The sequence below is a fragment of the Enhydra lutris genome, unplaced genomic scaffold, assembly GCF_002288905.1.
Source record: "Enhydra lutris kenyoni isolate GAN:26980312 unplaced genomic scaffold, ASM228890v2 scaffoldscaffold1, whole genome shotgun sequence".
NCBI lineage: Eukaryota > Metazoa > Chordata > Mammalia > Carnivora > Mustelidae > Enhydra > Enhydra lutris.
This window is the reverse complement of record NW_019154085.1, coordinates 65,798,319-65,813,911: the sequence shown is the minus strand read 5'-3', so window position 1 is coordinate 65,813,911 and position 15,593 is coordinate 65,798,319. Positions and strand designations below refer to the sequence as shown.

The 15,593-nt window shown below is 41.9% G+C and overlaps 1 protein-coding gene across 1 annotated transcript in view; it reads right to left on the bottom strand.

Annotated features, from left to right (window-relative positions):
• Window positions 1-2,552: 2,552 nt before the first annotated feature.
• The window catches only part of LOC111142196 (nitric oxide synthase trafficking), a 57,871-nt gene continuing 44,830 nt past the window's right edge, over window positions 2,553-15,593 (bottom strand). Inside the window, exons 11-16 of the mRNA XM_022495219.1 lie at window positions 11,814-11,922; window positions 10,625-10,713; window positions 7,744-7,869; window positions 6,583-6,697; window positions 5,386-5,475; window positions 2,553-2,764 (exon numbers count right to left, since the gene is read on the bottom strand). Coding sequence (XP_022350927.1) covers window positions 2,658-2,764; window positions 5,386-5,475; window positions 6,583-6,697; window positions 7,744-7,869; window positions 10,625-10,713; window positions 11,814-11,922 — 636 coding nt within the window. The 3' untranslated portion in view covers window positions 2,553-2,657. The remainder of the gene's footprint in view (window positions 2,765-5,385; window positions 5,476-6,582; window positions 6,698-7,743; window positions 7,870-10,624; window positions 10,714-11,813; window positions 11,923-15,593) is intronic.

The window sequence follows — 15,593 nt, the reverse complement described above, 5'->3', positions numbered from 1 at the left end:
GGGAAGAGCAAAGTTACACTATACTCAAATTACTTATCAGTTAAAGCCTTATAGTACTATGCAATAAAATTGACTTTACCCCAAACTGGGTATTATATTACTTTTTGATAGATCAGAAGACACTTTAAGTGATTAAAGTGCTTTTTGTCATTATAAATGTTAATTATTATGGGTAATTGAAAATGCAAAAAGAATGAAATGAATAGATCTTTCTGGTTGATAGTATGATAGATATATAAGCTTGTATTCTACTAGAGAGAAGATAAAGTAGAATAATGTCTTCTGATGTCTTCAGTGAAAATCTGGCTCTGGTGGGTAATCAGCCTGAATTAGAACAAGAAAAGTGCATTAGAATCAAAGCAGTAGAGACTGCTTATATTTCAGGCTGTAGACGTTGCTAAAAACTTCCTGACATACGAAACTGCACAGTGGAATGTCATTATGAAAGCCTAATTAGGAGTTTAAAAGTATTAATATTAAAAATTATTTTATTCTGTATGGAAGATTTATATACATCAATAATCTTTGCAATATACATTTAATTTTCATCTAAATGTAAGGGATACCATTCCCATGTGTCCAATCAGAAAATTCTTGCCCTAATAAAAAGATATTCAACAAGTCTGTGCTACCCAACTATATTTATATGTATAGTTTGATGATAGTATTTTCTTGAATGTTAAAATTTATATGTCACAGACGCAAAAGGAATTTGCAGCAATGTTACGAAACAGGAAAATCATTTATGTTTTCACAAAGTTAAACAGATTTATGAAGGTAGAGGAGCATCTTTCTTTGAAAATTACTTCCAGTGAGTTTCCAGGCCCAGCCACCATTATCATCACTTTTTCTACACAAATGATCCGTTGTAGGCTGCAGTCAATAGCTACGCAATTTTTTATACATCAGGGCTTAATGGAAAGAAGGAAGATGAAGAGGAAATATAAATTCCAATTTTCTGTTCATGGTCTAATGGCCTATTATTCAGCCAACTTTCTACATGTAGAAAGCCTTCATTAGTACTCCATTAAGGATGACATTAAAACTTCTGATCTGTTCTTCTAGGTTGTAAGTTATGTCTCACATAACAAATTTTACTGGAGCTCCTTCAGGTCTGGTATCTACATCTATAAATATTTCTATCTGTTCGTTATATCCTGCTGTAGGAGTAAAATGGTGCAGAGTATGAAAAATATACATACCTTGGTTTGGAAAATTCCTTTTTGAAAGTGTGAAATTTAATAAATTTATAAAGAAGAGGTAGGTGGCACTAGAGTAATGAAATGGATTTTAATTACTCTAATGTCATGCTATTTGGAACAAGAGTAAACCTGTCTGGATGCTTCTACCAACACTACAACCCTCCATTCAGAAGAGTGTGATCTCCAGGCTGATTTAGGTCATTTTCTAAAAGATGCTACTATACCACTTTCCTTCATTCTAAAATGTTCCCCTGGGCGCCTGGGTGACTCAGTGGGTTAAAGCCTCTGCCTTCGGCTCAGGTCATGATCTCAGGGTCCTGGGATCGAGCCCCACATAGGGCTCTCTCTCTGCCTACTTGTGATCTCTATCTGTAATACATAAATAAAATCTTTAAAAAAAATAAAATAATAAAATAAAATGTTCCCCTTGGGAAAAATTTGTGGCCTACCCTCTCTCAGCCCCAATCTTTTCCCATTAAAGGGCATCTGGGGAAGCAGCAAGTATTCCATTTTAACAGTAAATGTTGGTTTCTAGAACTTTCTATCCACAGAGACTCATTAGCTTTTAAGGTTCCTTTCACTAAGGAGCTGCTTAGGGTGTTCCTTTCATAATGACCTACTTGGGAAGTGCAAATTTCTTATCTCTAAATTGGTATATGAAGTTTCTAAAGGGACAAGGAGGCAAGAGATTTCAGGCACTGTTTCCTTCCTGTTTCCTATCCACTTCGCTCTTGCTCTCAGATCCCGAGCCATCTCTGGCTCACACCTGACCTTGCTTCTAAGAGCAGTTCTGGGTGTGCACAGGGGATATCTAAGAAGCCACTTCCTCAGAAGCTTGCTGGCTGAGGATGGAACTCCATTCTGTCTACACTGACTTCCTCTGCCTAGGAGCCAGACCTCTCTTCTCTATCACCCTCCCTCTTGGCCTCAGCTCCCAATTCTCTATTCTACCCTCTCCTAACCTGGGTCTCCCTCCCTGGGGTCTGACCTGCCAGGCTCTGCCGAGCTCTTCATCTCCTTCTTAATCAGCTCTTCCTTGCCCCCCTGTCCCTGCTTGACCCCTCACAGGCTTACTCTGGCCTGTTGCCAGACAAAAAGGATACCTGAGTCCTAATCTCTGTGGTGCTACCAAAAAACTGTGTGAGTTCAGGCAAGTGGCTGAACCATCTGAGCTCTGTCTCTCTCCCTGTGTTGGGGCATCTCTAGGGTCTCTTGGGATTTGAAAACTCTAGTTGCTGCTAAGCTCCTTCCTGCCTCCCTCTGCTCTCCATCTTCTGACTCTGTTTCAAGCAAATAAGCAAGAGTACAACGTACGGTGACACACAGGTAAGACTCCATTCTCCATTTGTAAAGACGACAGCATTTGTCTTTATTGCACGGCCCTGGACGGCTGACAGAGGAAGGCGGTGTGTTCAGAATCTTGTCTTATGCCTGGGTAGCGGAGTTCCCAGTGTTTCAAGGGAGCTCCTCCACGTAAGCGGCAGGAAAATGGCCCTTTTTTCCATTCAGAGAACCAAACCACCATCCTTCTTCTTGTTTCCTGTATATAGTCACAATGTCGCCTGTGAAAATGCACATTTAGTTAGACAAAGGGTGCTCTGCCATTTAAGTACACACCCAGACCCAGTGGGTAAGACAATTGGAAGGAGATTCTGCTTTCAAGGAGTTACTTGGGAGCATCATTCTCTGCACGTGATTGGGATGAAGCAAAATTTATTGAACACCTCTGTATGAAGCAGGCATAATGCAGAGAATATTAAAAAAGAATAAGGTAATGGACAACCAAATTATGCTATAAGATAGTTTCATTAAGAACAGAATCACGTTGGGTCCTACATCCTTCTTGTGCTGGATGGCTTTACTCTGGATACGGCCTATGGCCTCTCATCAAACTCTTTCTCCGTGTCTGTGTTTTAAGGGTTTCTCATGTTGGTGACGGAGAGAGTCTGGTATGGTGACTATAAGGTTTGTCTCAGCTACCAGACTTTTCTTTGGATCACGAGAGCTTCTCTCCACTACATGAGCCGGTTTTATAGTCCAAAGTTCCAACTCACAGTTTTGCACAGAAACATAACACTCCCTCATTCAGCAATGTAGATTACTTTAATAAAATATCAATTTGAAGACAATACATTTTAAAGCAATGAATCAAATACATAGAATTGCTAAGAAGCACATGGCCCTTCTCTAATTCTCTTTCTTTAAAAAAAAAAAAAACACTATTCTGATCTTAGTAACCCTAAAGCTTAACCTGGTACCTCAAATCCTCTAGCTAAAACCCTCTCTTGAGAGAAGTCCTTCCACTCTGGCTGCTGACTATACATCAAAGCTGAAATATCATCTTCCTTCAGGATCTAAGAGCTCCTTTACCTTAAGCATCCTTCTGAGGTAACTTTTCAGTCTATCTTTCATTCATTCTCCTCCCCAGTTATTTTCTTTCTTAGGCAAAGGACTGTCCACCCCCCTTCCTTCCCAGCTCACTCATAAATCACTTTTCTTATAGAAGATCATTCTCAGCCTAAGTTCTACCTCCACTGAGTTCTGTCAGGCCAGCAGATCTCAGATCTCAGGTCAGCATATCGACACAGTCTGCTAACAGAAATTCAAACAAATAATTTAAAATTTTGTTGCCAGTTTCCCCAAGCCTCCAATGGTTTTGTTTACTTAAGGAACCCACTTATGATATAAAGTATAAGTAGACTTTGCTGCCAACAGAACTGAAGGCAAAGAAGAGAATCAGTTTATTGTGTGACTATGTAACTCAAACCCAGGCCCTGGAGTCTAGGTGGCATCTGAGAAATGTGTTTTTTATTCACACAGGAAGTGGGAATACAGCATTTCCTACTGCTGTAGGTAACCCTAGGATGACATGATGAGGAACAAAGTGACTTCCAGAACACTTTCAACTTTTAAATAAAGGCGATGTTGATTTAAGATGAAGGGAGGAGAGGGTCTACTCTTTATTTCCCTTTTTCTTATCTTTTTTTTATTTCTGACCAAGAAGGAAAAGTAGTTCCTGTTAGAAATCTGGCTGGCAATCTGAAAAGGAAGCACCCATTAACCAATAGCAAGTACATGGTGTCTCTGTTGTGTGACTGCAAAATCCATCATGACTTCCTGTTGGTTCTGGATGCCATTTCCTGCTTGTAGATAATAAACTCTCTACTACAACACAACTCTTTCTCACTCACCTTTTCATTTCCAGATCTCTGCCTTAGCTTTAATATCCAAATATGGTTGCTAATTGGACACACAAAGAAAGTTGAGGCTAGGGGCGTCTGGGTGGCTCAGTGGGTTAAACCTCTGCCTTCGGCTCAGGTCGTGATCTTGGGGTCCCAGGATCGAACCCCACATTGGGGTCTCTGCTCAGCAGGGAGACTGCTTCCCCCCTCTCTCTGCCTGCCTCTCTGCCTACTTGTCATCTCTCTGTCAAATAAATAAAAATATTAAAAAAAAAAAAAAAGTTGAGGCCAGTGACTTTTTCTTATTTAATGTTGAGGGTAACCCATGACAGCACACCTTTCCATGTTCAACAAAAATCTGTGACACAGAGAAGGGGGTCATTTCCTAGATTGGCCATAAACCACTTTTCTGAGAGGTAAGTGGGAGAAACATTAAGCTGGAAGTTCTCTGACCCGGCTTCTAGAACTCACGCTTACCCTAAGCCATGAGAGGAAATCACTTCACATTCCTGTATGTTTACCTCTCTGAAAAGAAAAAGGTGGGGCTACCTTTGTAATAACTTTCCATTACTGACACTCTACTCCAGTTAGTGCTGTGATAAGAAGCATGACTCTGGGTTTCTGAGTTCAAAGCCTATGCTATCACTTCCTGTAACTTCAGCCAAAGTACTTAACCTTTCCATGCCTCAGTCTCTTAACAAGAAAATGGGAATCAACAATGATACCTACCTCAAAGGGCTATTATGAACATTAAATGGGACAATGTGCTTACAGCGATGTCTAGCACTAAGTAAACGCAGACTAAATATTAGCTATTTTCATTATGTGACTTTTATTTCTGGTGTGCCTTATCTTTATTTTTTCCAAAAAGGGTGATTATAAACCTGAGATGATTTGATGTTGTAGTAACTTGTAAGTCTGTTGAAACAAACCAGGAGTTTTATTCAAGTAAAAGATCTCACCATGGTAAGGCAGTCAAACTATTTGAAAATGATTCTTACCTTTTTCCAAATTTAATTCATCATCTTGTCTGGCTTGAAAAGAATATAGAGCCTTGCAAAGACCGCTGCTGAGCTGGGCCACACCGGAGGCTGAAAGTTGGATTCGGTTATAATTATTAATGCTGGGTCGGTAGGCAAGATGAACAGAATGAGAAGCTCCTGAGTGGTTGAATGGTGTGGTGCTGAAATCTGCTGACATTTTCTCAAGAGGAAAGTTTACAATTTCACATAGTATTCATTCCTTGGTAGAGTAACCATTTATGACACACTACTATGTGTAGGGACTAGGTATATGATATAATCAAAAACTGTATGATAATTTGGAACATAATGAGTCTGGAGAAAAAAATAATAAAGATGATAACTTAAAACTGTTTCCCACATGAACTTCTTTATCAACATCAGTTAGCTAATACATTTGGTATTATGTATTAAATATTATTATATAATAATAATAAAATTATTAAATAATTAATAATTATTTGTAATTAGATAATATTGGTATTATGTATTAAATTAAAGTGATGGGGAGTCTTTACTATACCACGTGAACCATTACATCTGGGGTTTTCCTGGAATTTTTTGCCAACTTCTCATCAAGAAACTCGAGAATTGAGTTTGGAAACTATAAACAAGGGACAATGACGTGTGTGCGTGTGTGTGAGTGTGTGTGAGTGTGTGTGTGTGAGAGAGAGAGAGAGAGAGAGAATGTGTTCGAGTGTGTGTGTGTGAGTGTTAAAAGGTGAAAGGTGGGGGGTGTGGGCTGGCAAATAGCTAAGGTCAGGCAGCTGAATAAAGGGAGGAGGTAGGTCTTGGGATCACCACATTTCTCACAGAAAGGACAAGATTTCTATGGACCTTTGGAGAAGACTGTGGAGACAGAGTTTCTCACAATGGTTCAGGGTGAATGTATGGACAGCAAATTGCAGACTGAATAACACGGATGCCAGTCATTTAAGGGAACTTTCTTATAGCATACATTTTTTCCCCCAACCTTTCGCTTTTTGACTCCTTCCCACATTTTTGGATTACATCTGCACAGAGAGCTACAAATGCTAAAAAATCAATCAGTCCTAACTGAAATGCAATTTTTTTTGTACTGATATATGCCCATGTGACCCTGAAAATAAAATGTAAATGTCACAATACGCTTTACCAACAGAACCCAGGCCCAAATTATTGTGGGCATGGGATTACCTGTAGATGAAGAAATTGGGATTCTCTGCCCACCAGGACATGTCCTGCTCACAACATTCTCTAATCTCTTCATCAGAAAAGGCCGAGATATTTTTACATAACTATGTGTCTGTTGCTGTTTAGAGAGTAAAAAGGAAAAAGAAGTCATTTTAACAACATTCATCTAAAATATTTTTGACAAGTTTAGCTCTTCCACAGTTTTTTACTTCAGGAGTTTGTCTTTGAATTTTGGGGAGGAGAGTATAAATAAATTATTCAATACTTTTCTAAACTCTACTATAAACCTTAATTGTTTCTGAAGCCATAATATTTTCAGAATTAGACCATTAGAGCGTTTTATAGCCCGTGTTTCCAATTCTGACCTGCAGCTCCAGGTCAAATAATAACATTCAGAGCTTTACCTCCTCACATTCAACTTTTTTTTTTTTTTTTTTAAAGCTACTCTTTTTTTTTTTTATCTGACAGAGAGAGATCACAAGTAGATGGAGAGGCAGGCAGAGAGAGAGAGAGAGAGAAAGAAGCAGGCTCCCCGCTGAGCAGAGAGCCCAATGCGGGACTCAATCCCAAGGATCTGAGATCATGACCTGAGCTCAAAGCAGCGGCTTAACCCACTGAGCCACCCAGGTGCCCCCTCCTCACATTCAACTTTAATCGGCTTTCACGCAAGTGAAATTGCCAGGAGTCTAAGTGATTGAGATCAATTTGGAGTCCTGAGTCTCACAGAAAAGACAAGCCCTTTATCACAAGATGGTTACAGCTCCCCCTTCTGACAGGAAATGGAAAACAGCTTCAAGGAGGAGCGACACCTGTGCGTTCACGCGCTCATCATCAATTCCTCTATCTCAGAGTTTAGGTCCGTATGAAATTTTACTCTAAAAGTCTGTTCAGAGAATAAAGTTAAGATATGAGGAGGAAGAAGAAGGAATCCAAAGTGTTATTAGCTCCTCATATTTAGTCTGCAAAGGAAGTATTCATTTGTGATGAGCTCTTGTTACTGCACTAAAAGGAATAAAAATAAATTTATCTTAAAATTCCACAATTGGGATTCGAGATCTATGCCATATAGAATTCATAATAGCCTCTTCTGCCCTGGTACTACTTGAAGCCACTCCATACAGCAAGCCCCGTCAGGAAATTACAATCCATCTCTTAAGTTTTTACCTTTTCTTTCCACTTGAAGATGGAGTTACTACAGGGATGGCTGGGTTGAGGTCTTTGCTCAAGTTCTGCTAAGACCGATGACAGTTTGTAGGCATTTGCTTGCAAAAGGTCTAGTTTCAAATTGGTCTGTGGACACATCATTTGGCCATGTGAGTAAATTTCTAGAAAATGAGGCACAGCTGCGTGGGTAGAGGGATATCAGGAAAACTCCCAAGACGACAGAGAGGTCTAGAAAAGTACACATTCAACTCATGCAGACAGGCACAGAAAATGCTAAAGAGAGCAAAAAGTGGAACTTTAAGCACTTTAAAGGAAACCCGTGGTTGTTGAGTGCATCTTATTCTGGACTCTTATGAACAGGATAAACTGGAAACCTAGACAGATGGGGGTTCTGTGGCAATAGACAGCTTTACCCAATTTACTGTTGAGGAGTGAGAAAGGGAATAATAAGTGTTGACTGCAGAAGGCAGAGCTTTGGACGGCTTTGAAGAAAGGCAGTTGAACGTAGTGCTCAGTACTGTGAGCGCAGCTAAACTTGCATCAAATAGGATCCAACTAAAATGGTGTGAAGTGGGTTTTGTTGTTGCTGCTGCTGTTACTGTTTTTCTAACAGAGGTGAGGTCTTATATTACCCAAAAAGTTTACAGTAACATTTCTGGAAACTGGAAACAATATTTGGAGTATTTGGGTGTAAAAATAAGTGAAGCTAAAGATATACTCCTAGTTCTCCATTTGACCTTGAACTAGAAACTTCATAATAGCTTCTCTGTCAAGCTGTGTTCAGTCAGGATAACTGGAAACTAAACAATGGAAGGAGCCTGCTTACCCCATCTCTTCCTCACCATCATTTCCTCCCTTTTCCACACCTCCAGCATGGGGATTCCTAACCCTGCATTCCTTGCCAGGGGACCACAACCATGGACTGAACTCTTCTGATGGGTGGGGAATGACCCACTGCATTGTGGGGGAGGCTAACATAAGGTGAAATCGAAACCCATCACATACCTTCTACCATTAGACCTAGTCTGCATCCGAGAACATCATAGGGCAAGCCTCCTTCCTCCTCTATGCGGTGCTCCTTCCCACCTCTGAAGGCAATGTCTACTCTACATTCAATTTCTGCAAAAATTTTTCATAGAACATGCCTTGCCGACATTCTTGCTTCAAATATGGCACTTGAAGGACCAAGAGACAATGAATTGGGAAGAATTTAAATGAAACAGCTTCCTCCTGTAAGAAACCTTGCCTGGGGAACACAAAGTCTACCGATATCCCCAGTCTCCCTCCACCCAATGCAGCGGTGTGTAACCAAGTTACAAAGGTATTTGGCATCCAAATACTTGAAGGTTTGTACTGGCTCCGTCATAAACACCGTGAATTCAGGGGGTGGACCCTCTCCAACCTTGCACCCTCCGCTGTGTGAAATCAGGCCAGCGTGTACCCAGGTATCCCAGTGCATGTCCTAGGCTGGTAATGATAACAACAAAATTCTATGCAAGAACCTCCAAAGAAATAAACTTACAACTTCACACCATCACAAAATGCTCCATAGGACTTTATTTCGGTAAACAGGGTTTGCATAGAATTCGTAAACCAAACATTTTGCACTGTCACAGAAAATGTTCTATGGACTACTTTCTAATCTCATAGGACCCGCAGCCATGTGTCCCAGCAAGTGTGTTAGACTTCTGCTCCCAAGTGAACAGAATTCAGGGCCTTTCTCTTCACTGAGAGCATGAGGCCTGTTTTTACAACAGCTCCCCCACTAAAGGAAGCCTCTGCTAAAAAACAGATTAAACTGTACCTGGCTGTATCTGTCTCCTTTCCCCAGAGAACGACCGAAATTGCCTGTTAGAACAGAGGGATGAGGTACCTGGCTTTCACAAGAGTCAGTCAGACTACGTACAACGTGCCAGCTGCCTGTTTCCTTCAAAACATTGCTAAAGATTTTGTATCTCTTCCTGAGTTTTTCTCAGACGAATCCCAGTCAACTTTCTCTCTCTTGTCACAGCAGAAAACCTGTATCTAGCACACATAGCTCATAGTATCTGTTCATTTTCACTCCTACATAAAATCCACAGGCCATTGCTGGCCTCCCTTTCACTGTGGGTGCCTCTGAAGCGGCCGCATTGTCCATGACCCCCCACAAACACGCGGGAGCTGCTGTGAGCCAGGCCCTCAGCAAAAAGGCCCAGAGATGCCTCTCCCTGCCCTCTCCTGACAGTACCTCCTCTTCCCTCAAAACCACCTCAGTCTCTAAACTTTTCTTCCCTTTTCCTCAGAAGTTTTTGCTGCACACTCCAGACTCCCCTCTTCCTTTTCTGTGGCCAAGCTTTCCGTTCTCCTGTTATTTTCAGAAGCTCCTGATGTTAGCTGACCGGTAAGTAGGAAATGAACTCTTTGTAGTTACCAGGATTTCAGCTCTCCTCTGTGCACGGTGCTGGCCCTTTCTAGCTCACACTTTATCTTCACAATAACCCTTTGAGGTAGGTACCGAAAAAGTAAAGTTGTCCCAAGTCCCTGGAAAGGGCAGAATGAGATCCAAATACAGGCCTTGTTGAATGCAGACCCTGTGTTTTTAATCACTTCTCTTAACGGGGTTAAAGTACACGTGGTTTCCAGACCTTGATGGAATTATTCTATTTTGGGGCATTCTATTTTAGGCACAATTGGTTTCCTGGAAGGACACTAAAGCAAACATGTCTAAGTAGTTGAATTTTTCCAGATCCCTCAAACGGCTTGTCAAGGAGGCTCTCTGACTAGATTGTTCTATGTCATGAGAAATGAAAGGCAAGCAGAGGTCAACCGGGCCCAGAAAACAAGCATTCTAAAAATAACTTTCATCATTAAATCTAGGAAAGTGGACACTGCAAATATTTACCTCATCCATCAAGGCTGCTGTGATTTTTTGGCTCTCTGGGTCTGAGAAGGCGGCGTCCCTGGAGTAGGATTTCAGCATGCGTTCCAGGCCTGACAATGAAACCGTCCCCTCAGTCACTGATGTCCTTCCTGTCCTGGGGGGACACAGCTGACAGGGGCACGTGCAGGGGGAGCCTGAGCCCAGAAGGGACACCAGGGCGATTTCCCAGTGGCCGAGGCTCTTTCTCTTTGTAGCTGTGACTAAATTTGACTGAATGGGTGGCCTGTACCCTCATTTAATGAAAGTTGAGAAATTCTGGTGTTTAAAAAGAATCTTGATTGTTATTTTGCAAGATGAGCTTTGTGAATCCTCCTTGGGGACCCGATCCGTGGTCGGTTCCCAAAACTATCGTAGTGCTGGGCTCTCCCTCACTGAGGTAGTTTCTAACTTTTCACCCTCTTGGATTCAGGGATTCAGGGATTACATTTCAGTGTGTTGCTCTGATCCACATCAAATGAGCTCCACACACCAGAATCAGGAGCGTGGGGCTGTTTTTATTACCCACATCGCTTTAGAGCTGCTTCCCATTCTGACATCCCCAACTCATTCAGAAGGATCGTTTACAAAGAAATAAACAAGGAAACTAAACCCGTGTGCTCAAGGAGGTTTACCGTGTTTTAAACCAAGCAAGCTGTCCCTCATTCCAGCCAATTTCAGAAACACGGCAAAATGCTATTATTTCTGGAGACACAGTGCTTGGAGAGCGCTCTTAAATAGACCCAAATGTCATTTTCTTTCTTTCTTTCTTTTTTTTTTTTTTAAAGATTTTATTTATTTATTTGACAGACAGATCACAAGTAGGCAGAGAGGCAGGCAGAGAGAGAGGAAGGGAAGCAGGCTCCCTGCTGAGCAGAGAGCCCGACGCGGGACTTGATACCAGGACCCTGAGATCATGACCTAAGCCGAAAGCAGCGGCTTAACCCACTGATCCACCCAGGCGCCCCCAAATGTCATTTTCAATCTGTTTGTGCTCTCCTGTCTTATTTTCCATTTTTCTTGATTCACACAAATTAGGTCTGACATATGAATCTTTAAATGAGGTGATCCCTGCCCCAGTTAGCAAAGGTGGACTCGCCCTACCTCTGAATGAAACCCATGAGTAGAAAGAACACTTTCCCTGATCGGGCCATTCACAGATATAATTACACACCTTCCTGGTCTCTTGAGGCTTTTTCAATATCTTTTTGCAGTCTCAACAGTTTTGATTTTAATGAAGACTCTTGTCGCTCTTTATTCATTGCACTGTTAAGATCTTCTTCCTTTAGGAAAAAAAAAAGATCCTTAACAATTGAAGGAGAAAAAGTAAGGTTTGCTACTCCCAGTTGCACTGAGAATTTCACTGACAACTGTATTTAATATTAACTTGACAGAAGAAAAAGAGTAAAAATAAAATAAAGTCAGGATAACCTTTAGTTTTCTAGATTGTTCCATCTGTCCTTGACCTGCTTAATAAGAAAACATCTTCATCCACAACTTGTATGTACACAGCTGAGCACTTTCTATAATAGAACACATTATCGTTGGAGAAAGAGCCTTACTCTAGTTATTTCATAGTTTCTTGATAAGTAAATCTATTTGTTGGATATTTTATGGCTCCCTGTTAATCTTTTTTTCTAAAGAACATTTTATTATTTGAGAGAAAGAGAGAGAAAATAGCACGAGTGGGGAGAGGAGCAGAGGGAGAGGGAGAAGCAGACTCCCCACTGAGCAGGAAGCCCAATGCAGGACTCCATCCCAGACCCCGGGATCGTGACCTGAGTCAAAGACAGATGCTTAACTGACTGAGCCACCCAGGTGCCTGCTCCCTATTAATCTTGATTCAAGTTAGAGTTCTTTAAAGGTTCAAATGTAGCATGATGCGTTTGCTAGGAGCCAGGACAGTGTCAGGAACGGAACCAATGTTTGTTGTGTCTGCCCTGTACTGGCTGGCTATTGGGGATATTATGAGCTCTTCCCAGATGGGTCTATAATTCAGTCAGGCCTTGAAGCATAACACTAAGAGACCTAGCAATTCAAGGCCACATTCACTCATGAGTGGTGCAGACCGGAATGCGTGATTCAGCAAGTGCCAGGACATGAAAGTTTCAAGGAGGCTAAAAAGACTTAATCGGGATTTCTCAGTCAAGGGGAAGGAGGGCAAAGGGTACTCAGGGCAGGAGAAATGGCACAAAGAAAGGGCAGAAGGAGGCTGTAGGAGATATATCAGGAATAATACACAGACCAGTTGCTTGAGCAAACACAGTGGAAGGAAAAGTTGTCTTGGCAGTTTAGGCCAGATTTATGGGCTGAAGAGGGGATTTTGTCATATAAAATGTGAGAAACTGTTACCAATATTTGAGCGTTCACATCTATTATTTCAAGGGTCGAATAAAAAAAAAATGAGGACGTCAGGGACGGGTGGAGAGGTGGCTAAAGTGGAGGGTAGCAGATGGACAGGACCCCGTAGAGAATGAGGGGACACTAACATCCGAAGACAGAAGTAGAGGAGTCAGGACTTTGCTGATACAGAAGGAGAAAAATGAGCATCCTGACTGTTGGTGGACAGATTAGCTTTAGATAGACTGTCACAAAGTTTGAGGATTTATAGTACAGAGAATAGCCTTTATAGGAACAATAAGGTAGAGATAGACATATTTTATTTACATATTGTGAATGGTATATTATAAAAGTTGGTATCATTATTACATGTGATCCTTGCAACAACCCTGTGAGATTGGTCTTATTTTCCCTGACAGAGAAATAAATGAAGACACAAAAGGAGCAGTTTGAAACCCAGGATCTCTGAATCCCAGTGTTCCTTCCCATCTGCTCCTGGGAGTGCCCACCCCGTCCCCACCGCCACCCCACCCTGCGGCCCAACAGCCCCCAAACCAGGGTGCCTAACTCCACCCATCAGGGCCTCCTCGCTGGAGAAATGCACATTATACTCTGGCTCCGGCTCCAGCTCCCCGGCAGGCCAAGACTTCATTTGGGCTGTTGGGGATGCCTGTTGTTTACAAATATATTTCCGGAAATGGATCGCTGCTGGCACAGCTCAAGGAGAGAATATACTGCTATCCTTGAACTTTCTTGAATTCGTCCTTCTCTTCCAAAGACTTTAGAAAGATCAATATCGAAGGTGGAATTTGAAACTTCAGATGCAACCTTCTGAGCACGGCCTTTATAATAACCTTACGAGTATTTTCACACTGGTCATCCTCTTATCTGCACTTGGACTGTTCTCCTGTCTTACCTTAGTCCCTGTACATTTCTTGGCAACTAGATATAAACCAGTCTAGGCTTATTGCCAATGTCTATAAAGGCAGATTCTGGGCATGTTTTACTTTGAGGATAATAAGGAAATCCCAGGGGCGCCTGGGTGGCTCAGTGGGTTAAGCCGCTGCCTTCGGCTCGGGTCGTGATCTCAGGGTCCTGGGATCGAGCCCCGCATCGGGCTCTCTGCTCAGCGGGGAGCCTGCTTCCTCCTCTCTCTCTGCCTGCCTCTCTGCCTGCTTGTGATCTCTCTCTGTCAAATAAATAAATAAAATCTTTAAAAAAAAAAATTAAAAAAAAAAAATAAGGAAATCCCATTTACCCATTTAGAGATACAGTCCATTCTCTTAGACAAGAGATATATATAGTCTTTAGCTCTGGTGCACTGACATTCCATAGAAACCAAAAATTCCCATGGGCTGACTACCCATAACTGACTATCCATGTCAGTTATGGATAAACTGTCGTGGCTGCATCCCTACATCTCACTAGAAGCCTAAACACATTTTTAAGAAGAATGACCCCTATTTTATTGACAGCTTAGTCAATAGGGGCATTTTTATAAGAAAGTGACTCATGTATTTCATTGTACATTTTCCCATCTCAGGGATTGCCTACACTATTGGCAAGAGAAAAAAAAAAAAGAAGAAGAGCTCTTTTAAGAGTCTCATGCTCTACCGACTTAGCTAGCTAGGTGCTAGAAGAGCGCTTTTAACTTCCTTTCTACTCCCATCACTACATTTGTTTCTGGTTGGAACAGACATTGCTATTGCTAATTCACTTCATTTTTGCCAGGGTAGGAAAAAAAAGATTTAACTCAAGAAATGGGTGGCCACTTACTGCTGTTTGGGGTTGTGGGGGAGCTGGTCAGAGCCACTGTCATGCCTAACCTAACTGCCTTCCCTCCTCCTTCACCTCTTGTTCCCTGAACAGGACTCCTGGGATGTTGGATTCAGCTGCACTTTTAAACCTATAGGCCATGACCAATAGGCTAGCTCTCCATATGGTGGAAATGAACCTTCTCAATCTGGACCTTGAAAGTCTGGAAGAAATACAGCAGAGGAGTTCTTCCTGCTGCTGATGGTAATTAATGATCAGCTCCTAGAACAGTATAATTAAGAACAACAAGAGGGGGGCGCCTGGGTGGCTCAGTGGGTTAAGCTGCTGCCTTCGGCTCAGGTCATGATCTCAGGGTCCTGGGATCGAGCCCCACATCGGGCTCTCTGCTCAGCGGGGAGCCTGCTGCCCCCTCCCTCTGCCTGTCTACTTGTGATCTCTCTCTGTCAAATAAATAAATAAAATCTAAAAAAAAAAAAAAAAAGACTAACAAGAGGGGAGAGGAGCACAAAATCCTTGAGGTGTGTCCCAAGAAGACAAAGAATTTCCCCCCAGATAACAAAGAAGTGAGATGCCTAGGCTCTGACCAGGCACACTGATCAGTTTTTAGTAAGTTTCATATAATAACAGAATCACCCAAATGCCCTCAAAATAGGCTTCTGTAATATGGTGTGAAGTTTTCAAAAGCAAGGACCATGAAGAATGTTGACCATGATCCCCACCTTCCAGGAGTCCTGCCCTTGTTCGATCCCCTCCACGCACACTTACTGACTTGCCCTTGCACTATTGGGCTGCACTTATCGACTTGTTTCTGACAAACAGAATAAGAAGAAATGTCACC